A 26,737-nucleotide genomic window follows, 5' to 3' on the forward strand; every position below is an offset into this window, starting at 1 on the left:
TCGTTTGGAGAAATAAAAGCCAGGAGTTAGGGAAGGAGGAGCTGTGTCCTGGGCAGCGTTTGTAAGCGGACGCCGAAGCCTCCGGTGAGCTGGCTGATCCATCGTGGTGCCGGACACTGCTCGGGCAGATGCAGGAGTGAAGTGGGAGGGTGAAGGTGGTGATTCAGGGCTGGTGAAAAAGAACCGGTGAGCAAGGAGATCCAGGGTGAGGAGAGAGTGCCCTCCGTCAGGGCAGGTCTTCACATCGAAGTCCAGAAATGTAGTGAAGGTAGCGTGGGGCGGGAGAAGCACATTTCGTAGGGGAGGAGGGGCCAAGTAGAGGTGATGGTTGGAGGAGGAGAAGACTCGGACATCCTTCTCTGTCGTGGAGGTGGCCGTTCTGATGACTAGTGACGGTGACTGTTGGGTGAGAGCCTCCTGTGTGTCAGGCTCTGCTTCTCTTCATTGTTGTTTAATGATATTGAAGACGCCCACTTGGGCCTTAGGTCTTTTTTCCCCCAGGTTTTAAAACTTGAATATTAAAAAAAATTGTGCATTCCAATAATTAAAATCATTTGAACAACAACAAAAAATGGCACCCTGATTAAGCTGCATTTTACAACCCACAGGACACCTTGGCCCAGGTTACTCTTTATTCTAGATTTCACTGTCGTCCCACCCAGCCTCCTCCTTCACCAACATGCAAGTTCCTTTCCTTTCCTGCCGGCCAGACAGGTGGATGGGAGAGGCGGGCGCGGCCTTCGTTGTCAGGAGTTCTCCATTCTTTGATGTGAAAAGGGGCAGCACAGTCATTTAAACTTGATCCAACCTGTTTGCATCTTACGAAGTTAAACAGCTACGAGAAGTAAGATAAGGCAATGCTTGTGGAATGTCCAGGGCATATTGGTGGCGCGCGCCTCCTTAGGGCACGCCTGCTTGCTTCTCCTGTTCAGTCGTTTCTTTTGAAGGCAGTGGATTTTTCTCTTTCGTTTCTGTTTTCTTCAATTTCGACTTACCGACTTTCTCAATCTCAGCCCTATCGGGTTTGTCCGACGTGGCTGCAGAGGAAGAGGAGCGAGTTACCAGCGAGCGAGGTCCGGCCTGCACAGTGGTCGCCGCCGAGTCTGGGCCTTAGGTCTTCCTGGGGGGTATGGTTGACTTTTGGTCCCCACCCCTCACTTGGGTCGACGAAAAATGATAATAGAAGAGAGTCTTATTGGAGCCATAACTGAGGACTAGCCCAGAAGCCTGCTTCCCAAATCACTCTAAGAAATAGCTCCAGAGAAGCAGGGTTTTTAGCACAGTTTTATATCTTGTCAGAACAAAGTACGTTAAACAAGTCAGGGATACATTTCTTCAAGGTTTCAAAAAAACAGACCGGGATGTGTACGTACAGCAGGTACAGGATGGACTTGGCACCTGGGAAGTGAATCTTATCAAAGGAGGATTAACGTTGGCGTCCCAGGAAGAGGAGCCTTTAATCTTTATTTTTAACATGGACGGTCTTTACTTCTGGTTAGTCTTCCCTTTCCTTTAGTGATTAAAACAGGTGTACAGTGTATATTTGATAGGCCACAAACAGCCTGTTTGAGGTAGCGTAAAATTCAAGTTAACTCGTCTATAAGCCAGAATGACTTCTCTAGATCTCAGTATGTCAAAATTACTCCTATTGCTGGTCACCCCCATCTCTTTTCGGTCACCCTTCTTCTCTCCTGTGACAATCTGTTTGCTACTTAAAGCCCGACCTGTTCAGGTTCAGCGTCACCTGGGTTTGTGTTTAGAAATGTAGTCTCAGGCCCCACCCCCGCCCTACTCGATCGAATCTGCATTTGAACAAGATCCTCAGGCGGTTTGAATGCCCCTTCCAGCTTGAAATAGTGCTTTATATCACTTGTTCTTAGTTGTGGCACTCAGCATCAGAATCACCCACGAGGCTTTAAAAACAATAAAAAAAATAAAAAGACAAGCGTCCAGACCATATACTTGCAGAGTCTGAACGAGTAGTCTGGCGGGTGGCCTGGGTAGCCGTAACACGGCGGGGAGCTCCTCGGGGGTGGGTGGCAGGGTGAGAACCACTGCTTTCTCTCACGGGGTCCGAGAGATGAGCGCTAATGGCTCACACCTGCGTGTTTTCTGTGTGTCGGGCGCTATGCTAAGCTGTGCGTGCCTGCGCTCAGATCTTTATAACATCCCACTTTACAGGAGAGAAGCTGAGGCTTGGAGGGGTCAGGTAACTTGCACATGGTACTAGGACTGATCAGTCTCCGAGTTTGGATTTCCTCTGGATCCGTATCTTCAGATGGGAACTCTTAACCGTTGCACTGTAAGAAGAGCTGGACCAGGAATTAGAAGCGCTCGGCTCTGTTGCCTCCTAGTCAGCCATCTGGGCTTCAGAATCATTGACTTGAAAATGAGGGTGTGTGTTCTGCCTCTTTTTCATTGTTTGGACCAGGTGAGGTGATTGGAACATGAAGGGCTTTGTAAGCTCTAAAGCCTTTACAACTACAAGATGAGTGCTTGAGGGGGACCTGGCCTCCCTGACCAGTCTCGTTTCATGTTCTGCACCTGGTTCTCCTCCCTCCTATTCTCACCTCCCACGGCTCCTTCTGTGTCCCTTTCCTCAGTGCCCGGCTTGCTGGCTGTGGTCTTGATGGTAAACAGTCGCACGTTGATTCTAGCAATGGAATCCATGATGGCAACGACTTACCTTCCTGGAGGTAAGGAGGTTAGCTGAAGCCTCCTTGAGCCCAAAGTAAATGAAGCAGTAGGAAGATTTTAGGGAATTTAGCAGGTCAGTAGCAGAGGTGTGTCGGATGGAGGCCCACCAAGGCCTCTGAAGTCCTATCACCAGGACGCCCCCTGCTCCTCCTGTTTAAGGCTGATCCACCTGGTGGGCCTGCAGGTGTTGCTTATTGGTGAATGGTTGGGCTGGCCAGGGACAGAAAGACCAGCCTGAGGGGAAACTGAAGCAGGGGTAACTAATTCCTGAGGGTTTGAAATAAAGAAGGTAACCGGCCAGGCTGATTTCCATGCTCTCAAGATGAAGCTTTGAGGGAACCATAGATGTTTTATTCAGACACAGAAATCTAGAGTAATTCAAAGTAAGCTTGCAGAAGAGTTGACAAGTGTGTGAGCCCTGTAGAGGAGACATGACTTCTGAGGATTAGCTTGATGAGGTAAAATGGATAGAGCAAGACCGTGACGGTCCATTCCAGGCACCACGGAATGTGCCCAAGAATGAGAAACCAGTGCGGCAATTAGATACTGCTCACCGTGAAGAAAGTCCGTAAGTCACTGAGGTATGAAAGAGGAAAGATAATGGTAGGTGGCCTGGAAGGTGAATTATTGGTGAATCCTTGTCGGGCTAGGATTGCTTTAGACCCATGTCTGTGTATACCTGTCTGTATTAGTTTGCTAGGGCTACTGTAATGAAGTACCACAGACCGGGTGGCTCAAACAACAGAAATGTATTTTCTTACAGTTCTGGTGGCTGGAAGTCCAAGGTTAAGGTGTCACCTTCAGAGTTGGTTCCTCCTGAGGGCCGTGACAGCAGGATCTGTTCCAGGCCTCTCTCCTCGGCTCGTAGATGGCCGTTTTCCCCTCTGTCTTCTCCTCTGTCATACCCGCATGTGTGTCCGTGTCCAAATTTCCTTTTCTTACTGGATTAGGGCCCACCCTCGTGACCTCACTTTAACTGCCTCTTTAAAGAACTTATCTCCAAATATTGTTCCATTCTGGATTACTGGGGGGTTAAGACCTCAACGAATGAGTTTTGCCGGGGTTGGGGGGGGGGTGGGAGGGACGGACACAGTTCAGCCCATAATTGTCCAAAAAGTAAGTCCTACACACATTCTAGGAGAATCTGATCGGTAAGGAAATGCATACAAGGTAAAACCATTCTCAAATTCTTATGTAGAGGAAGCCCTCGGAAATCTACTCAAGGGCTGTGAAATGAACACCTAGATAGTACTGCCCAACCCCAGCTCATCAGGGAGGATGGCAGCAGTGCAGAGTTGATGGAGGCAGGCAGTGCGTGTATGGATGAGTGTGTGTGCGAACACAGGTTAAACTCAAGGAAATTGCTAGAAGTAGACTGTCTTAGATCTGAGGTCAGAGTTTCCAGTCTTTGATTTCACCCACATGCCCATGTCAGAGTTACTTTTGCCTTTTTTTTTTTTTTTTAAACCCCGAATTCCCACCTTTGAGGCCTCCCCTTCCTTCCCCAACCTCCCATACCCAAATAACTCTTGCCTGGACCTAGCCTTCTGAGGATCTGAATTCAGTTGTAGACATGAATTGGGTTTGGGTTCCCAGTTCGATCTTGCCCTCCCACCTCCTGACTGTCAGGCTGCCCGGTCATTTCTGAGACCTTGTCGGGGACCTTTCAGCTCTGTCCCTGGAGAAACCTCATTCCCTCCCCTGCCCGTCGGTTGCTCTTAGGGTCTCCAGTGACTCGCAAAGATTTCTTCAGTCCTGCAGATTCCTAGTTCTGGGCTCCTCCATCGTTTCTGTCTGCTTCCCTAATCTCTGGATTCCTCCAGGTTTTGATGGCTTCTGTCATTCTTGATATCATTGTGGGTTGCTTTGTCACTGGGGGTGGGGGGTGGCTCACGTCTTGCTTTTAGGTCACAACCTACAGAAGCACATTGGTCAGAAAGCCTTATCAGAACTGGAAAATGTTATAGACCTCTCTCTGGCACATCTTGTCATTCATGCTAGACCATCACCACAGGTACTGTTGGAGAACTGGGGGTGATCTGCTAATCGGTAGTTCGAAGCCCCGTAATAACTGGCGGCAACACTGCAAGATCAGTTGACCCAACCAGGACTCCCTGAAAACTGTCGACCCTCCCTGTCCTCCCGAGCTCTTCCCTCTTCTCTGGTTTCCTCTGTGTCCTCCTCTTCTCACCCCAAGTCTTTGCTTTCTCTCTCTCCCCCATCCCTCATTCTCAGGAGTCCTTTTGCCATCCCCTGCCCCCCAAAACTTTCCTCCTCTTTCCTCTTCCTCGTCATATGTGGACTTGTTAAGGAGAGGAGAGTATTGTCAAACTTCAGTTTGGATTAACATTTCCTTTAAACAGACACGAGTGTAGGAATCCCATAATTGAATGCGTAGCTGTCATGTGACGGAGTCTGAGTTTTACCTTACGGATTACTGATCCTTATTCTAAAGCAGTAAGCCTTGATGTGAGACTTGGTCTCAGTAAGTAATGGTTGACTAATTGAGGACATTTGGAAACTTGTTAAAGAAGTCTCTGTAACAATGTCTCTTGGAAGAAGATAAGCCCTAATTTATAAAGCAGTGACACAGCTTCTGATTGAAAACCCTGCTGCCCTTTATATTTGAGAGCATTGCCAATTCTCACAATTAGTTAAATCTTTGTAAAGAGGAAAAAAAAATCTTTGCATACTTCAGTGCTCTGTGACCATCTCAGAGATTATGTGATTAACTCGGCTGTACTGGGTGGCTAATTGGGTAAGCTTTAATCTTCACACCACCAAGTATATTGAGGATTATAGGAAATAGGAAGTTATTTAGAGGTTGAGATGGTAATGTGTCAGGAATCCTATATTAACAAGCAGACCAACTGCTAACATCAAAAGAATAGAAGAAAATGAAATGTTCACATTTTCTTAGAGTGAGCTTTACATTTAATTTCAGATATTTACTTTTCCTTGGAGCTGCTAAAAATATATATACTTCCAATTTATATTTCATTTCACTGTATTGGGAGGCAAAAGAAAAATTTACATTGAATATTCCATTAAAAGTATTGCTCTTCTACCATTTTAGATCATTGAATGTTTTCTTTTAATTTAAAACTTGATTTATAAGAAGGATGATTTCCATCTGATAGTACTGAGATTTCCTAAAAAATTATTCGTTTATACTTTGTTGCTTGAAGTTTATGAACACATGACGAACTGACTCTTCCAGAAGTAGGAAATCTCTGAGGAATATACTCCTGCATCATTAGCTGTGAGACAACGGATAAGCCATAATAATTTATCCTTTTTACTTATGCCCCAGAAATACACTAACTTTCTGGGTCATCTGGCATGTAAAGGATATGCTGAAATCAGTAAAGATGTGCTTCTCTCTCTCTGTGTGACCCCAAGGATAGTTGAACTAAGGTGGTTTAAGTGCAGTCAAGAATATTAAATTTCTCTGATAATTTAATAAACTAGTTAAGGAATAAAAAATGTAAATGGAAGCTTTTCTTTTGAGTGCCTGTCATGAGTGGTGGCAAAAAAACCCTAAACAAAACAAACAAAATCTAGTTTTTACATTTGAGCTCTTTACAGTTCAGTGAGAAAGACATGAATTAAAGATTCATACAAATAAGTAAAATCAGTTCAGCAGAAAAAGATATTGAGCTTTGAGGGAATATTAGTGGGCAGCTGATTTAGCTAGGGAAGCCATGTGGTTTTAATATATATATATATTTTTGCAAGCCTATATTTTCTCCATCTAAACTTTAAATACCTTGAGGACGGGGACCAAAACCTAACACAGTGGTTAATAACTGTTTGCTCACTGAATGAAAATCTTTTATTTTTCCAGTATCTTTTATAAATACCTAGTGGGAGTTTGGTATATAGCAGGCGCTCAGCAGATTTCTGTTGATTGAAAGGTAGACTGAGTCGGGATGTGATAGGCTGGGCTCTGTAAACAAACCTGGGACCCTCGGGAATACCAGATGAAAGCATTTTTTGCCTGCCTTATATAAAGTCTGGTGGTTCTCTGGGACAGCTCCCTTCAAAGGGTGATTCAGGGTTTCCCACCATGTGGCTGTGCTGTCTTTGACACGAGACCTCCATGCTCGCTCTGAGGGGAGAAGAGAGAGGGTGTGGAGGTCTCACCTCCTCACATATGCCATCGCCTAGAAGTTGCGTATGTAGCAGCCCGTTGGCCGTAACCAATCACATGGCTCCAACCTGCCTGCCGGGGAGGCTGGGAAATGTAGTCTTTGACTACGCTCACAAAGAGGCGCATGACATGGGACTTGGGGCAACCCCTCACTTTTTGTCTCTGCCTCACTTATTATTTGGGGTGGTTTGATGGAAAGATAAGTAACTTTGGTACATAGTCTGCCTACTTTCTTAATTAGCGGAGATTAGATTCAGAAGTTAATAGAGGCACATGAGGTGGGCTGAGAGGCAACCCTGGTGGGGTTTGTTCGCCTTTTATAATGCTCATTCTGAAAGAGTTCAGGCAGGCAGGGGAAACAAACAAGACAGAAATTCAGTGCAAATGGGTATATACAGTGCAGACTAGAAAGGGAGGTTGTGTCTGCGGCAGTCAGAGGAGGAGAAGGACCAAGGAAAGCACCTAAAAGGTCTGGAAAAGAAGACGGTGTTTATTGTTCTTACCCTCACCAAGGGGGTGCCTGGTTTAGCTCATGCATTAGTATTACAAGTCACGATGCCCTCAGCTGTAGGGAACGAATAACCCTACGCAAAACCACTTACATAAGGAAGAATACCTCTGTATAATAAATTCCATGGTAGAGAATTGAGAGGGATGGTTAATTCCACAGTCGGTGATGACCCAGGTTCTGGCCATGTCTTAGTTTTGCCTTCGTCTTCAGACCGACTCCTCTTGGTTGAGAATACCTGTAGAAAGTTCCCAGCCAAACTCCAGACCTCAGTAGGAGAGGAAGGAGGGTATGTCTTGCATAAGTAATGTATTCACGTGGCTGAGACATTTGTTTTTCGAAACTTTCTATTTTTTTTTTTTTTTTTTTGAAGATGTTGGGGGTAGGAATTTATTTATTTTTGCTGTATTGGGTCTTCATTTCTGTGCGAGGGCTTTCTCTAGTTGTGGCAAGCCGGCGCCACTCTTCATCGCGGTGCGCAGGCCTCTCACTATCAGGGCCTCTCGTTGCGGAGCACAGACTCCAGACGCGCAGGCTCAGTAGTTGTGGCTCACGGGCCTAGTTGCTCCGCGGCATGTGGAATCCTCCCAGACCAGGGCTCGAACCCGTGTCCCCTGCATTAGCAGGCAGATTCTCAACCACTGCGCCACCAGGGAAGCCCGTGGCTGAGACATTTTAAAAGCACTTAACAGTGTTCAGTGAAAAGCCTCCCTCCTGTGTGCCTCCCTCCTCAACAAATACCAGTGTTAATAAGTTTTGGTATATATTTCCAAGGTTCTCTTGAATATATGCCAGCAAATAGGAATCTTTTCTTATTTCCCTCCATCTTTTACACAAACGGTAGCATACTACACAAATTATTCTACGGCATTCTTTTGTCATCTAAATATCCTGGAGATCTTCCCAAACCAGCACATGAGGTTTTGTCATTAGTTTGGGGTGTTTTTTTTGGAATATGAGGGTTGATGTTGTAATTGAATCCTCTGTCATTAGTTTTTTTTATAGCCTTATATTTCATTGTTTCCACTACTGTAACTTAACTAGTCTCCTATTGATATGTGTATTGTTTCCACTCTATTACACTTGTGTATATTACATAGTTTTTCTATTACAAAAATATAGTGGTGAATAACCTTCTACATAAGGGATTTCATATGTGTGAAGGTCTAGGTCTATCTCTAGGTAAGTTCTTAGAAGAAGGATGGCTGGGCCAAAGGATATATGCATTTATAATTTTCGTAGAACCCGTTTAGCCTTGTGCTAGCGACTTATGTGACTGCCTATTTCCATACAGTCTTCTCCAAAGCGTGTTATTAAATTTTGTATCCTATTCCAATCTAGTATATGAAGATAGTTCTGATGTTAAATTTTTGTTAAATTTGTTTACTCTGTTAAACATTTGATCCCTTTGGAATTTGAAGAGTACGAATCACACTTTTTCCCTATTTGACTATTTTTGTGACTGACTACATTTTTTTTTTACTGAGTCATCCATCTTCACAAATTCTGAGATGAGATTTATCGTATAATACATTCCCATATATGTTTGGATCTATTTCTGGACTTCGTAAGGCATTTCATTGATCTCTGCTAATACCATTTTGTGGCTTTATTATAAGTTTTAGTACACGATAGGGCTAGTCTTCTGTCATTGTACTACTAAAACAATTTTCATTTAAAAACTCAAAATCAGCTAATCTAATTCCAAAAAGAAATAACTGTTGGTTTTTTAAAAATTGGGGTTACATGAAATCTTAATCCTTTATAATGTTGAATTTTCCTACCCAAGAATATGGGTTTTTTTTTCTGTCTGTTCAAGCCATCTTTCAGGCCTTTCAGAATGTTTTCTTCAAATACACATTTCTGGTTTAATTTATTTTGAGGTATTTTATAGTTTTGGTGGTAGTTTTAAATTCAGTTTTTCATTTCGTCATGCTTTTTGATGTTTATATGAAAACTGGATATCTGGATGCTATTATATGTAAACAGTCTAATTCTGATTGTTTTCAGTAGTTTTTCTGTTGATTCTTTTCTATTTTCCAGTTATTTTATAAGAGGGGGGGGGAAAAAACACCTCCTGGAAGCTTCACAGTAGACTTTGGCTCAAAACAGAAGTAGGCTAGGATTGTATCACATGCTATGTTATACCAAGAGCCATGGTGGAATGGAGTTACCATGATTGGCTTGGTTTATTCAGGATAGATACATCCCAGAACTGAAACTGAGGACAGGCTTATGTTCCCTGAGCAGTGGAGCCTTGAACAAAATTGAATTCTGATAACAAGGGAGAAAGGACATAGAGATGTTGGGTGGGACTGCTGTACCACCCCTCCTCTGTGTTCCCTTAGCAACAGTGACTCTCTTCATCTTGAAGTTTCTTCTGACACCGGAGACTCCAGGTTCCTCACTACTGTGACCTCAGTAAGTTCTTGAAATCCCAGAGAAGTGGTAGCTCACTGGCCTTCTGGGTTATTTTATTTAGGTTCAAGTGGAACTTGGATAATTGCCTTAAATCTCTAGTTCACTGTTTAAAGAAGCTGGGCTATTTACTCTTACCTGTATTCCTGAAGAGGTTTAGGAGAAGTGCTTTCGAAGTAGAACCCAGTTTCTACAGCAACACATTTATACAGTTTCATAGAACTGGCTTCTTCTGTAGACAGATGATCTTGTGCATTTTGTTAATTATTGTTTAATTCCATTTGGGAGGTAATAGCTTCTGACTTTGTCTCCATGTTCTGGAGAAACATAGGTTAGATAGGTTAATTTGTTGCGGGGACTGATACTTAGGGACAAGAGGGAGTGTTTGAAACATGGACCGACTTGAAAAATCTGGAATATATGTTGCCTTAGCACTTTTTTTTCCCTGTATTAACTACTGGTCTGATACTAGCCATGCAAAGTGTACGGTGACCATGTTTTATTGGGGGGAAAAACTGGATATGTCATATGACCAAGTATTTCTTTTGACTTTTCTGGAAGAGGTAGTTTGGTTGATAGTGTCAGGCCGAAATGTTGATGCTTTGGGATATTCCAGTGGTTAATGGGAACGAATAGAATACTTTTTAAAAAATGTAAAACATAAATTTACTTTTAAAGATGTTTATCACATTGTGAACACCCAGCTGTACAAAAAGGTTATCGATGAAAACTGGAGTGCCCTCCCACTTCTGGCATGCATTTTCCCTTTTCCTCCCTGGAGGCAGCAACTTCTAGCAGTTCTGTGTATCCTTCTGGAAAGGTAATACACATGTATAAGGATACACATACATCTCCAACACTCTCTCACCCTTTCAGTTTTTAATGTGAATTATAGTGTAAAATGTCCTCTTTACTGTGCGTTATCTTTTTGTCTAGCGGTATATCTTGGGGCTTATGAAGTAGAATGTTTAAATAGTACTCTTACATATCTTGAAATTGTCTCAAACTTGACAGAGTAGCTCTTTTGAAGTGTTTCAGTTATGTGTACTAAGGAGACCGATTATCACTTGAAGGTCATTTAGCCCAGATTTTTTTTCTCCGTGGGCCAGGAAAGGAAGCTCTGTTAGTAGCCTGACTTCCAAATAGATACTAATGGTGGTAAAGAAGGATTATCCCATTTGGATGACTGATCAAGGGAGTGAACCCAGAGACGTTAAGACCTAGGTAAATATCAGTCGTTGCAATCCCACATTGTTGCTCAAGTCAGTGAAGGTGGCCAGTTATCACTGTGTGGATGTGATACAGCATTGTCTGTCCGTGAGCTCGCAGCAGCAACCTGGTGGTTCCTCTCCTAGGAAGGTCTTGAAAGCTGGACAACATAAGACATACCAAATGAAAACAAACTTAAAAGGTGCTATTTATAATAGTATTTTAAAAACAGGAGATATGTAGGAATAAGTCAAATGAAAGTATGAAACCTCTATACTAAAAACTATAAAGCATTTAGAGAAAGGAAGGAAACCTAATAGAGGGAGAACCGTGTTCACAGATTGGGAGGACTCAGTACTGTAAAGATGTTAGTTCTCTTAAAATTGATCTGTAGATTCAGAGCAAACACGTTTAGATTCCCCAGCCAGTTTTTTTTTGTTGTCACTTAAGCTGATTCTAAGGTATATATGGTAATTTTGAAGAGCCAAGGCAATTTTGAAGAAAAAGTTTTGAACACTCACGGGATCATTTATCAAGACTTAACCATAAAGCTGCAGTGTGGTGTTGGCAAAAGGACAGGCCAATAAACCAGTGGATCAAAATAGAGTCCAGAAACAGCCCTCCATACACATGTTGTCACTTGATTTATGACAGGTGACACTGCAGTGCAGTGGAGAAAAGATCTTTTCAATAGTGTTAGGTCAGCTGAATGCCCACATGGAAAAAAAAAACAAATCTTAGCCTCTACAGTCAACCCTCCATGAAAATCAATTCCAGAACGATTGTAGACGTAAATGTGAAAGGTAAAATAAAACTTTAAGAAAATGTAGGAAGATACCTTTATGACCTTGGGAATAGGCAAAGATTTCTTAAACAACAGACAGACTGTGAAGGAAATGCATGGTAAATTGGATTTCATTAAAATAAGAAATTCTGTGTATCAAAAGATAGCACAGAGAGAGTGAAAGCCAAGCCATAGAATGGGAATCTAGATTTGCAGTGAATATATCTGACACGTAAGTCATATCTGGAATATATAAAGAGCCCCCACAAATCAAGAAAAACAACTCCTTAGGGAAAAAATAGACAACTTGATGCTGTACTTGACAAAAGAGGATGTCCGGTGGCTGAACACATGAAAAGGTGTTCAGCCTCTCCAGTCATTAGGAAATTGCAAACTAAAACCATGCTGTCATACCATTATGCCTGCCAGATTGGCTAAAATTAAAATTACAGATGTCTCAGGAGTTACTAAGATGTGGAGCCACTGGGGTTCTCATGTCCTGCTGGAGGGGCCATCATTTTACAACCACTCTGGAAAACTCTCTGAAAAACTGAAGTGTACTAAGGACATGTACGTGTTGATAGCATCCTTCTAAATAGTCCCACCTGGAAACAACCACTGAACACCAACACTGTAGTGGATAGATACATGATGGCGTATTTTATACAATGATCCTAATGAGAGGAAACGATCTACAGCCACACACCACACACTGGATGCATCTTATGAACACAACACTGAGTGAAATAAGCCAAGCAGAAGCTTGTGTACTATATGGATTCCATTCCTATAAAGGCAGACCTTGTATATGGTGTTATCAATAATGAAAGTGGTTCCCTTTGGGGGAAGTAGTGACCGGAGCGGGCATGGGAGGTCCTGGGGTTCCGCTTAATGCCCCGTTTCTTATCCTAGGTAGTGATTAACTGGGGGTGTTCACTTTCTGAATTCTTTTAGCTCTACGCTTCGGTTTCTTTGTCTATATGTTCTACTTGAATTTAAAAATTCGTAAATACACATGTATACACACTTTTATGTAATACATATGTATATATACACTTATAAGTATACTTACATATGCACGTATACTTATGATATATAACATAATGTATACTTATTACATTACATATATGCTTAGTGTATATATTACATATGTATGTGTATGTATACGTATATAGCCATGTATACTTATGTATAAGTATACATGCATATATACACTGAGACGCATGTGTATCTGTACGTGTGTGTATGTATGTATGTATGCACACACATACACAGCTATGTCTTGAACAGGCCACAAGATGGAGATGTAAGTCAATAGAAGGGGAGACATACTCAGACCTTCCCAGTCTCTAGATTTTTAAAAGTTAGGCTTCTCCTCCCTTGAGAGTGAGGAGAGAAGGATTGATAGCTTGGACTGTCCAACTTTGGAGGAGGAATCGCTTACCTTTCAGTTCTCTTTCATGTTTTCCCCCCTCCTCTGTGTCACCGCAAACGCATTTGTCATGTTTAAACTTCCTCCTCAGGGCCTCTTTGTAGACTTTTGCCCCGTCCATCTGCAAGCTGCTTATTCTTGTTTCTTTCCCCCTCTTTCATCTTCCTTCCTTGACTTTTCCTGTCACATCTTTCTCTTCCATTGCTCTTTTCCCCCTGGAAAAAGATGTTCGGTTTTGGCATTTCTTGGTTTTAGTTTCTGCTTCCCATTCTTAATTTTGAAAGAGAGGAACCCTTTCAGTGCCTCTGATAGTCTTCACTGAAGTGGTCTTTACTTTTGTGGGTCTTTGCTGCCTTATTAGCTCTCCTTCCCTGGTTCTCCTGCCCTATGGGGAAATGACTCACTTTTATTGAATTTAAAACAAATTATCCACACGATACACACTCATTATAACAAGTCAGTCTACACTGAGGTATGACTCAAAGATAATACCCTCTCCCCCTTCCTTCCCTCCAGTGTCATTCTCGTGATGTAACCTGTGTTAACCTCTGCACATTTATCTGTGCTTGTACAAATATTTACAAGTGTAGTTACATGAATATGCATTTTCCTTTCCTATTTTGTGAAAAAAGAATTTTACATATTACTCTAGTGTTTTTCACTTAAATTTGGCCATTCTTCTAACAAATAGATTTAACAAAATTCTCTTCAGTAGCTGCATTATTTCATAATAGAAATAGGCAGTCACTTTTCCAGCCACTCCCCATTTGATGAATATTGGGTGGTTTAGTTTTTTGCCATTACAAACAATGATGTGGTAAATATCCATGAAGACTGTGGCTTCTACCTCTATAAGACAGATTCCCCTAAGTGGGGTTATTGGGACAAAAGGTGTGGGTGTTCAGAATGTAACAGGTTCTGCCATGTCTGTTTCTTAAAAGTTATAGTGCTTTACGTTTCCTCTGACGGTATATGGGAGAGCCCATTTCCCTCCACCGTAGGTGTTGGCGGGTGTTACAGAACTGGTTGGGTTATGCTGATCTGATGGGTGAGAAATGGTATCTTGTTTTGAATTGCAGTCCTTAACTACTGGTACAGTTGTGACTTTTGATGGGGAAAATAAAAAGATTTCCTACTTCTGCATGATTACCTTCATTATTTGTTTTTTTGTGGCGTTGGGTCTTCATTTGCTGGGTGTGGGCTTTCTCTAGTTGCGGCGGGCGGGGGCTGCTCTTTGTGGTGCGGTGGCTTCTCGTTGCAGAGCACGGGCTCTAGGGGCGCGGGTTTCAGTAGTTGCGGTGCACAGGCTCAGTAGGTGCGGTGCACAGGCTCAGTAGTTGTGGCTTGTGGGCTTAGTTGCTCCACGGCGTGTGGGATCTTCCCGGACCAGAGCTCGAACCCGTGTCCCCTGCATTGACGGGCAGATTCTTAACTCCACCACCAGGGAAGTCCTCACGCATTACTTTTAAATGATAAAACTCACTTGGGAATTGAAAAAGGAAGCAAATTCCTGGCAATGAATAAACAGGAAGAAGAAAGGAGTAACCTATACACACTATATTGTAAGTTATGTTGACTTATTTTTTATAAAGCCTCTATAATGCTTTCCAGCTTGTGCTTCTTATAAGTGAAAATTGTAAAGAAACTGAAAAGAAAAAAAAGATTTTCTTGTCTATTAAAAGAAGGACTTCCCTGGTGGCATAGTGGTTAGGAATCTGCTTGCCAATGCAGGGGACACAGGTTTGAACCCTAGTCTGGAAGATCCCACGTGCCGCGGAGCAACTAAGCCCATGCGCCACAACGACTGAGCCTGTACTCTAGAGCCCGCCAGCCACAACTACTGAAGCCTGTGCTCCACAACAAGAGAAGCCACCGCAATGAGAAGTCCGCGCACCACAACCAAGAGCAGGCCCCACTTGCCGCAACTAGAGAAAGCCCGTGCGCAGCAACGAAGACCTAATGCAGCAAAAAATAAATTTTTAAAAAAAGCTTTGTTTCTCCCTCCCCCTTTTCTGTATTTGCCAAGCACTTTTATACAGATTATTTAATTTGACCGTCATCATAATCTTCAAGGCAAGCAGAGAAAGGATTACTTTTTTGGTTTACAGATGAGGAAACTCATTGTGCCCAGGGTGGGTTAATGGCAGAAGGAGAACTAGAGCTCATCTCCTTGACCTTGGCTATGGGTTTCATTTCTCGGGCCTCCCTTTCTCTGAATTGTGGTCCCTTGCAGGAACCCTCATCATCTGTTCCTTCTCATTAGCTTTGAGTACTTTGCCCTCCTGTTCACTGCACTTAGTAGAATCCAGCCAAGGATTGCTAAGTTTGCACACGTAATTCAGTGGGTGGAGCAAAGGGTTTACAATTAGAAAACCTGGGTGTGAATCTTGATTCCATTTCGTTTTCTGTAAAATGAAAATAATCATGACTCCTCAACATGTGAAGTTTGGATGAGAAATATTGGTGAAGGTGTATATGTGTGCTTTTGTGAAGTGGTCTATAAACACTCCAGAACACTTGCTGTCACTGATCTTAGCAGAGGGGAATTCAGAAGTGGCACGTCTTTCTATCCTGCTCAACACAATTGGAGAACAGTCCGTGATGGTTTATAAGTATGTGCTAAATGATGTGGCCTGGGCCATAAATGGTCTAGGAGATTGGAGGAGAGAGAGATGCATGTGAGGTGGAGGAAGTTGAGAAGAACTGGATGGAATGAGACTTGAGATCGCCCTTGTAGAGTGAGTAGGGTTTGTACCGCTTACGGTTTCCCTCGTTCTTTAACCCTACTCTTTCCAGACTTGTAATTTCCATCTCCATCTGTGTATTGGTGCCTGGCTGGTTGCATAAAAATTCACCTGAGGGAGACTACAGGTTTCTGGGCCTTGGCTCCAGAGAGAGAGGATGCCATGGTTATTATGAATTTGAGTTTTTGGGTATGAACTAGATTGATAAGAAACAAGGTTATTGAGGTGGAAATGATGACTGTATGGGCGGTACTTTTGTGCATCTCGAGCATATACATTATTCGTTCACACCCTTCAACAGTTTCAATGCCAAATTTGGATTTTTGTACATCAGCTGACAAATATAAAATTCTACTAGCATAGGACTTTTAACACTGTAGAGCATTGTAGTGTTTAATTCTACTCCCTTCCAGCCAATAATTTCATTTTACTGGACTTGCATCTTTGTCCAGAGAACAGTGTTAATTTGCACGATTAACTGAATATTTTAGTGCCTTGTGTCTTTAAATGAGTGAGAATGGAAACACATATAAAGGGGAAAACAGGTTGAGGCAAAGATGGAAATCACTGGGCACGCCTAATGCCTAAATGCAAATTGTCAGCCTCATTGGCTTCTCGTTGGATTTATCATTTAAGTGTGTTTGGTCACGCAGAACAAAGTGAAAGAAGATGTAGAACATTTGTTATTGAAATGAGTGTCGAAAAGGCACAACAGAAACTCCCTTGTAATATGGAAGCATACTGTTGACTTTCACTCTTTCTGTTTCTAAATGTGTTTTCAAGACTCCACTGTGTAATAAAGGAAGGAGCTGCTTGTAATAAATGGTAATTATTGGTTAACATTTATTTTGTACTTTAATCGCTAACCAGCAGATGGCGCGCAGTCACCAGGCATCTGGCAGAGCAGCTAATTCATCTTTCACTTAGAATTCTTAGGTTTTTATACACCAAGGTCGTAATGTATAACACAGAAAACTATTTAGTATCCTGTGATAAACGATAATGGAAACGTAAAAAGTCTGCACGTGTATAACTGAGTCACTGCTGTACGGCAGAGATGAGCACAACATTGTACATCAACTATACGTCAATTGGAAAAATAGACAAAACCTAAGAATTCTGTGGTTTTTTGTTTTTTTTTTTCAATCACCCGTTCCTGTCCTCCTTCGACTTTGCAGGTACCATGACAGTGACATTAAGATAAAAGTAAAGAATTGTTCCCTTTGGTTTTATTTGCTTGATTTTAGATTGCCTGGATGATTTGAGAATAGCACACTGAGGTTTCTCAAATTCAGGTCAGAGGCCAAAATAATGACTTCTGATGGCCTTCCCCCCCTGCATTTGTGTTCTTCTGTGAACTGTTCTGTTAAGTTTTAATGTTACATTTAAAACTTCTTACTGGTAATGTTAGCCAGCAGTGAAGAGGGAGAAAATGAGAGTGTGGTTTACAATTAAAAAATTATTTGCTTACGGTAGATTTTAAAGATGCTGTTGTGAGACTTGCCTTGGATGACATGTAAGTAGGAGATTTTCCTTGCTTGAGGTCTTACTGTTCTGGACTAGTATTAATTAGTCTAAACAAAGTGAATAATCTTTATTTAGTTAGTTAACAGCAACAACAAAAATTTGAGTACTTTGCAAAAGGCACAGTGTTAGGCATTTATTGTCCCTGGAGTACCAGCTTCCTGAGGTCAGGTACTTGTCTCTCTGGTTCTCTTCCAAGCCCCTAGATTCATGCTGGCACATAGAAGGGACTCAGTAAGTGTGTGTAGGAAGGATGGTTGGATGAATAGGTGGATGGGATACAAAAAACAGAATTGGACAGAGTACTGGACTAAAGAAGCTAGCTGTCTAGTAAATATGGCCACAAGTAGCCACAAATCCATAGCTTATGATCTTGACAGCAGTTTTACTTTGGGGTCGTTACGGGAAGTTACGTTGAAATCTGAGAAAATCCCGAAAGGAAATGAAACATTTCCCTAAGTTGTGTCAATTCTCCAAGTCACCCAGTTTGGAAATCTTATCCTCTGTCTCCGTTCTACTCACCAGCACTTGTGAGCTTTCCTTTGAATTGCTGGGTGAATTGTCCCTTCCCTGCCATTCCATCTTGGCATTTCCCTCATCCAGACCACCATTTCCTTCTGCCTAAATTGCACTAGCCTTCTGGTCTACCTCTCTGACTGCGGCCTCTCCTCAGTGTAAGCCGGCCTGGATATTGTTGCCAGATTATGCCTTTAAAGAATGTATGTCAAAGGAAACTATTTCTGTTTGAAATTTGAGCCTCTGTGCATCTTTATATTCATGGAAAGAAACTGGCTGAGAAAGCTTTGAGAAGGGAAATCACCCTTTCAGACCATAGTAGCATTTTCACATCTACAGGCAAGTCTAGTTACAAAGCTCTGTAGACTCGATTTCAACTCACTGACACCCTAGAAATATCATCTCTAGTCCTGACTGCAAACCTCTCTGTGGCCTGTGAATACTCAAACACCGATGTTTTTTTCAGACAAAACAAACATTTTTATGGTCACTTTGACATCATTTGGAAATGCTAAGAAAAGCTGCTTCTGGAATTCACTGCTTTTTTCACTTCTATATTCGGTTGATAAGAACACCCTCCCTGTGAACTCTAACGAGTTTCATCTACATTTGTCAGCAGAAAAACATGGATTAACTGCAACCCCCCCCATAATTGTCATAATGTAATAATGTGTATCACTTTCTTTTGGGGATAAAATGAAATATTTTTACAGTGTCAGAAGGGACTAAAACTTTTTGGTAAAATCTTAAGACAGATATCTAACCTGTTTAGTAATGTGGCATTTATTTGATAAGTTCCATTTTATTAGATAAGTTCCATCTTGAAAATATGGGTAAAAACGATGGATTTGTTTTTAAAAGCATTTCAAGTCTACCCTAAGCTCAGAAGCGTAGTACTTAGCACTTCCTTTCTTTACCTGACTTTTCAAAGGAGAAACACTCCTTCGTAGTCCTTCCAAAAGTGGGCTTGAGCTGCAAGGTGTTTTAGTGACAGAATTCCCGTTCAAGTTAAATTCTCTCCATCCTGCTCGAACAACGTCAGTCTTTGCTGCTAAACGCTTGAAGGCAGGTAGCAGTTAAGATTTCTTTTGCCTTTTTTTTAATCTCAAAATAAATGTTAAATATCCCTCTCATTTTGTCTCTCGCTTAAAAAGCTCAGTGGTTTTCTTAGTTTCTGTTTCATAAACACGTACTGAATGCTTTTCCAGCATACTCAGAGGAACTGTCTTTCTGGTCCTAGGGATATAAACATGACTGTCATGTGGCCTCTTTCCTTCCAGAGCTCATAATTTAGGAAGGGAGACAGGTGGGTAAATAACTAACTACAATCCTGCTTGATAAATGCCACGTTGGAGGTTTTGCACGAAGTGCCGTGAGAGCACCAGGAGTGATGGATTTAAGGGAAGAGGGGGTGGGGACGGGAATCGGGAAAGACTAAACAGCAGAAGTGACATTTGAGTTGAGCCTTGGGGGATGAATAGAATTTTGCCAGATGGACAAAGGGGTGTGGGGGTGGGGACCCTCCAGACTCATACAAAAACACGAGAGTGTGAAAGTTTGTGCCTTTGTCTGAGACGTGGTAAGAGGCTTAAGGCTGAAGGAAGAGTAGGGTTATGGAAGGGGGTGTCGGGAGATGACGTTGCAGAGATCACTGGGGCCATGTTGTAAAGCTTAAGTTTGATCCTGTAGCTTCTAGGAGTCGTGACGGTTTTAAATAGGGGAGATCTCTGTTCCATAAAGATCGTTCTGGCAATAGAGTGTAAGGTGATTTGAATCGGGGTGACTGGGAAACACGGAGACCGGTCGGAGGCTATGAGCATCTTCTACATGAGAGATGGTGGAAATGGGGCATGGACTTGAGAACCAGCTCCAAGGGAGGTCTTGGGAATTGATGAGATGTGGCCGGTGGCGGGGGGGGGGGCGGTTGGATGACTTGGGAAATACAGTGATGTCGCTAGAGAGGAATAGGAGAAGAAACAGCTTATGAGGTGAAAGTAGTGAATTTGATTTGGGGTGTGTTGAATTTGGAGTGGAGTTCCCAGCTGGAGAGTCCTAACGGAAAATCCATAAATGTAGATAGAAGAGCCTGTAGGGAGATGGTGTGGGTAGAGAAATTTGAAAGTCAGTGATTTTTTCAATCAGGATGAGGGGTGGGAGGACCTGCCTCGCCTGGATTGTGATGCGTGGGGTTTCTTTTTAACTATTTGTACGCTATTCCTCCCCCACCGTCAGATTTCTGATAGTGCCCTGCCCGGGCGGGAGCCCCCAGGTAAGAATCCATCACCATGATGACTCAAGAGAATATGGCCTGTTTCGTTCATATTGGGGCATAAAAATGGTCTAAGCACTGCTAGCATCTGTCCTTACAGCCTGAAACCACAGATAAAATTGCCCAGGGAGAGACAGTATAGCAAGAAGAGAAGATCTAACTAGAATCCCTGAGGCACACTTCTATTTAAAGGGCAGATGGAAGAAGAGGTACCTGCAGGTTACAGAGAAGGACCTGCCCGTGGGAGAGAGTGGCAAGGAAGGAGCTGAGGGAGGAGGGGTTTCCTGGATACTGGAAGAAGGTCAGCAGTGGCCAGTGAGGCCTGGAGGACGGGGGAAGTGAGAACTGGCACGAGGTTTTGGCAGTAAGGAGGTAACGGTTGAGAAAAGTCTCAGCAGAGTGATGGGGTAGAAGTTGCATCACGGGGGCTGAAGAGTGAACCCCAAGGGTCAAGAAGTAGAGCTGGTGAGCACGGTCCATTCTGTTTTTTTTAATATTTGGCTGCTCTGCGTCTTTGTTGCTGCTCACGGGCTCTCTCTAGTTGTGGCGAGCGGGGGCTACTTTCCGTTGCGGTGCGCGGGCTTCTCATTGCGGTGGCTTCTTTTGTTGCGGAGCATGGGCTCTAGGCACGCGGGCTCAGTAGTTGTGGCTCGCGGGCTCTAGAGCACAGGCTCAGTTGCGGCGCACGGGCTTAGTTGCTCCGTGGCATGTGGGATCCTCCCGGACCAGGGCTCGAACCCGTGTCCCCTGCATTGGCAGGTGGATTCTTAACCACTGCGCCACTAGGGAAGCCCCCCATTACCGTAATTTTTAAAATCCTATGAGTCATACTATAGAGTGAGTGGCTGTTCCCATCTGGGTAGAAATGGTCGGATATGGTTTCATCCACAAGATGCTCCTCACAGTTTGGACAGAATGTGGGCAGGTGGAGGCAGAAGGGGAGATACCTGGAGTGAGAAGGATCCTGTAAACATGGGACTGAGGCCAGAAGTGTGTGTTCTGTGTTCCTTGGCCAGCAAGGAGCCCAATATGTCTGGTGCAGAAGGAGCGTATGGGTTATGAGAGGGAGTCAAGATTAGGATGGATAATTCAGAATTTGTGTTATAAATGCTACGCTATATTCATAGAATCGGTTTTGAAACCCTGCATGTGTTTCTACCTGAGCAGCCAAATACGAGATAAGAAAGTGGTCATTTTTAATGCTATAACCTGTAGGGGCAACATTATATCTTCTCGAGAAATAATATTTGTGCCTTTGGTGCCACCTGTGAGACGGACTTTGTCCTAATAGAAAGGCCACTTCCGTTGGGCCTTGTGTTTTGAAATTTAAGACCTTCATTTATGATTATTGCCTCAGATGTCTCATGGAGGATTAGTAAAACTGTTATGCGCTGCCACGGTCTCCTTTACAGGCTGTAATTCTCCTGGGGACCAGGCTTGGGCCTTATTCATCTGCGTATCTCTTCCAGCACTGAACACAGTTGCTGGCATAAACTAAACATGCAATAAATTGCAGTCGAATTGAATTTTCAAAGCAGGCGAGGCTAGCCCCCTCGGCACTCGTGGGAGTGATTTGCAGCAGAGCTATATTTTTCGAGTTCTGTAACGCCTGTGATCTTGTTCTCAGGTCCAGCCTGATGACGGGAGGGGCCGAGCGAGGAGTACCCAACCCGTGGCTCTTCGAGGAGCCGGAGGAGACCAGAGGCTTGGGTTTTGATGAAATCCGGGAACAGCAGCAGAAAATTATCCAAGGTACTAAATACCCCAAGAGCGTGGGCTCAGAAGCATTGTCAGATTTGTTACCATAGCCTCGGGGGTATCCCTTATACCCACTGAAAATTGGAGGTAAAACTGTTGGCCTTGCAGAGCTCTTGGCGCCTTTGTGCCTCAGGGTACCTGAAGATTAGACAAACGCTGTTGTCCATCCAGGTAGCTCATGGAAGTAGGGATTCTCTCCTGGGAGAGGGACAGAGCAGTTCTGGGTCTCATCAGTCCAGGTGACTCTGAGGCATGTGCCCCTTCCCTGTTCTCCACGATTGGGGATCATTCTCTAAAGAAAAAGACTCCCATTTTTTTCATACATAAGCCCATTTGTTTTATTTTTTACTTTTTTACTTTTTATTGGCGTATAGTTGCTTTACAATGTTGTTTCTGCTGTACAAAGAAGTGATTTTGGCTTTTACCTTCAAGTTCATCTTGCCCGGTGGCTTTTAAAACTGCTAATTTCTTCTCTTTGTTAATTTCGGAAGTAACGCGTATTTGTTATACAAAGTTCAAACAATATAGGGATATATAAAGTGAAAAGCTGTATCTATTGTTCCTCCCACCTCAAACTGTAAACATATTTCCTCAGGCTTTTTTTCTATACATACATACTGTATTTTCATGTAAGTGTTACAGATGTTCTACTTTTTTAAAAACAGCTTTGGAGGTGTGGTTGACATCGTAAATAGCACATATGTAAAGTGTATGCTTTAGTAAGTTTTGACACGTGTATACACCTGTGAAACCATCAGTACAGTCCAAGTAATAAACATAATCATTACTCCCGACAGTTTTCTTCATGTGTGTCTGTAAATCTTACTGTTGTCCCTCCCACATCCCCAGATAGCTGCTGATCTGCTTTCTGTTGCGATAAATTAGTTTTTTTTTTCCTGTATAAATGGAATCATACAGTACGTGCTCTTTTGTTGGGGGTGGGGTGGGGTCAGGCCTCTATCTCAGTGTAACTATTTTAAGGTTCATCCGTGTTGTTGCCTGGATTAGTATTTCATTCTCTTACATTACAGAATAGTATTCCCTTGCATAGATCGACCACAGTCTGCACATCCATTCACCTGTTGATGCGTATTTTGTATTACACAAATAAAACTGCCACGAACATTCACGTGCAAGTCTCTGTATAGACATACATTTTCATGAATGACTGAGGCGTATGGTTAACTTTTTTTTAAACATCTTTGTTGGAATATAAGTGCTTTACAATGGTGTGTTAGTTTCTGCTTTATAACAGAGTGAATCAGCTATACATATACATATATCCTCATTATGGTTAACTTTTCAAGACACTGCCAGACTCATTTCAAAAGTGCTTGTACAATTTTACATCGCCACCAGAAGAATTTGTGTCCCAATTGCTTCAGATCCTCGCCAAAGAGTGTTGTAGAAGGTCTTTGTAATTTGAGACATTCAAGTAGGTGTGTAGTTGCGTTTCATCGTGATTTTAATATGTATTTCCCCAAGGACTGAATCTTTGCATGTGCTTGTCATCAGCGTGTCTTCTTCGATGAAGTATGTGTTCAAATTGTTTATCTATTTTTAATTGGGTTGTTCATCTTTTGTTATTGAGTTTTAAGAATTTTATAAAACATATCCTTTTATATGTTAGATAATTTATGTTTTAGAAATATTTTCTCCCCATCTGTGGCTTATATTTTTGGTTTTCTTAACAATGTCCTTTAAAGAGCAGAGGTTCTTAATTTTAATGAAGTCCAATTAGAAATCTTTGACTACCTAAAGCCACAAAGATTTACTGCCTTGTTTTTTCCTAGGAATTTTATAGTTTTAGGTTTTACAATAGGTGTATGGTCTACTTTGAATTGATTTTTTTTTAATATAGCAAGATGAAATGCATTTCTTTTTTTTCCATTTGCATATTTATTTGTTCCAGCACCATTTGAAAGAAAAGAGCATCCTTTCTCTACTGAATTACTTTACTCTTCTTGGAACTCAATTGACCGTATATGGTGTGGGCCTATTTCTGGACTTTCCGTTCTGTTCCATTTGTCCATTTGTTTATCTTTACATCAGTGCCACACTGTCTCCATTATTGTATCTTTGCCACAAGTCTTTAAGTCAGGTAGTATAAGTCTTCCAACTTTGTTCTTTTTCCAAATGTGACTGGCTATTCCAGATCTTTTGCATTTTCATATGAATTTCAGAATCTGCTTTCAATTTCTACAAAAAAGCCTCGTGGGCTTTTGATTGGGATTACATTGCATCTTTAATTTGGGGAGAATTGACACCTTAACAATATTGAGTCTTCTGATCCATGAATATGGCATATCTCTCCATTTATTTAGTTCTTTAATTTTTCTCAGCAGTGCTTTGTAGTTTTCACTGTATGTCTTACACATCTTTTATCAGATTTATCCCTAAGTAGTTCGTATTTTTTTGTTCTTATTAATGGCATTTATAAATTTCTACTTCTGATTGTGGCTAGTATAAAAATACAATTGATTTTTTGTATACTGACCTTGGCTCGTGCAGCCTTGCTAATAAACTCACTAATTTATTAACAGCTTTTGGGTAGAATCTATAGGACTTTCTATACAAATGGTCAGTGCCATCTGTGGATAAAGACAGTTTTACTTTTTTAAAGACTTTTTTTAAGAGCAGTTTTAAGTACACAGCAAAATTTAGAGGAGGGTACAGAGAGTTCCCATATAACCCCTTTCCCCACACATGCATGTCTTCCTCCATTATCAACCACCAGAATGGTATATTTGTTATGATGAATTAACCTACATTGATATCCTAATCACCCAAAGTCCATAGTTTATTTTAGGGTTCATTTTTGGTGTTGTGCATTCTATGGTTTGGACAAATATAAAATGACACATCCTTCATTACAATATCATACAGAGTATTTCCACTTCCCTAAAAATCTTCTGTGCCCTGCCTGTTTATCTCTCCCTCCTCCCTCAACCCTTGTCAACCTGTGATCTTTTTACCATCTCCATTGTTTTGCCTTTTCCAGAATATCAGTAGTTAAAATACTACAGTATGTAGACTCCAGATTGGCTTCTTTCACTTAGTATGTGTTTAAGGTTCCTCCATGCCTTTTCAAGGCTTGATAGCTAACTTCTTTTTAGCACTGAATAATATTCCACTCTCCGCTTGGACCAAGTTTGTTTATCCATTCACCTTGTGAAAGACATCTTGATTGTTTCCATATTTGGGCAATTATGAAAGAGCTGCTATAAACATCTGTGTGCAGGTTCTTGTGTACATGTAATTTACCAACTCTTTGGATAAATACCAAGGAGTGCAACTGCTAGATCACATGGTGAGAATGTTTAGTTTTGTAAGAAACCACCAAATTGTCTTCGAAAGTGACTGTACCACTTTGCATCCCCACCAGTGATGAATTGAGAGTTCCTATTGCTCTGTATCCTTGTCAGCATTTGATGTTGTCAGTTTCCAGGGTTTGGTCACTCTAATAGATGTGTAGTGGTATCTCTTGCTTTAATTTGCATTTCCCTCATGACTTATGATGTGGAGCATCTTTTCATATGCTTACTTGCCATCTGTATGTGTGTTTTTTGTTTTTTTGCGGTATGCGGGCCTCTCACTGTTGTGGCCTCTCCCGTTGCAGAGCACAGGCTCTGGACGCGCAGGGTCAGCAGCCATGGCTCACAGGCCCAGCCGCTCCGCGGCATGTGGGATCTTCCCAGACTGGGGCACGAACCCGTGTCCCCTGCATCGGCAGGCGGACTCTCAACCACCGCGCCACCAGGGAAGCCCTGTATTTGTCTTCAGTGAGGTATCTGTTAAGACCTTTGGTCCATTAAGAGTTCTTTGTATATTTTAGGTAACAGTCCTTTATTAGATGTTTCTTGCAAATATTTTCTCCCAGTCTATGATTTGTCTTCTCATTTCCTTGGTAGTATCTTTCACAGAGCAGAAGATTTTAATTTTAATGGAGTCCAGCTTATCAATTATTTCTTTCATGGATTGTACCTTTGGTTTTGTATCTAAAAGTCATTGTCAGACTTCTCATTTCCTGTTCTGCCTGTAAGGACCTCGGAAGTCACCACTCCATGCTAACAATCAGTAATATAATCTGAACAGACTGAAAAAGTCACCAACTCTTCTTGGATCTGTAAGAGAGGAGGGCACAGGGCAAATCACTTCCTGCAAGATTGGAGAGAGAGGAGAGTACAGGGAGTCACAGCTTACTGGAGCAGAGACTTCTGAGCAGAAGCCAGTGTGGGAACCAGTTGGGTAGGAAAATCTGAACTGTCATTGATGAGTGGCTGGAGGCTCAGTGTGGACAAATCTGAGAATTAAAAACTCCAGGGGACCCAGTCATAGTGGGGTCCTCACAATTGTGTGAGATTCACCTCTAGGAGCTCTACCAGGTTCTCACAGTAAATACCAGAGAAAAATCCCCTCCTGTTTCTGGTGGAGAGAGGGGAAAAGGAACCATTTTGGAATATGCTAGAGCACTCTGTTCTTAACAAGATTTCATCCTCAGGAGAAACTACTTAACCAGGACCTAACTTGCTAAATTATATCAGTCTAACTGACTTGGGGGAAAGGAAATGCCTAACTCTCTAGCCCACTAGCCATCCTGTCCCACCTAAGTGGCAAGGGGAGGAAAAAACTTTGAGACCCTTGTGACATTCACAGCCCAGAGACATAGACTCACTAAAGACTGGGACCTAATGATAGGACTGTAGAACACTTGCTTAATGCCCA

General features: G+C 42.3%; 1 protein-coding gene across 3 annotated transcripts in view; it reads left to right on the forward strand.

Moving 5' to 3' along the window:
* The window catches only part of STX8 (syntaxin 8), a 241,304-nt gene that overhangs the window by 22,537 nt on the left and 192,030 nt on the right, over window positions 1-26,737 (forward strand). For all 3 annotated transcript variants that reach the window (XM_032617110.1, XM_032617111.1, XM_032617112.1), the window contains exon 5: window positions 21,882-22,006. In XM_032617110.1, coding sequence (XP_032473001.1) covers window positions 21,882-22,006 — 125 coding nt within the window. The remainder of the gene's footprint in view (window positions 1-21,881; window positions 22,007-26,737) is intronic.

Source organism: Phocoena sinus, chromosome 20 (assembly GCF_008692025.1).
Source record: "Phocoena sinus isolate mPhoSin1 chromosome 20, mPhoSin1.pri, whole genome shotgun sequence".
Taxonomy (NCBI): Eukaryota; Metazoa; Chordata; class Mammalia; order Artiodactyla; family Phocoenidae; genus Phocoena; species Phocoena sinus.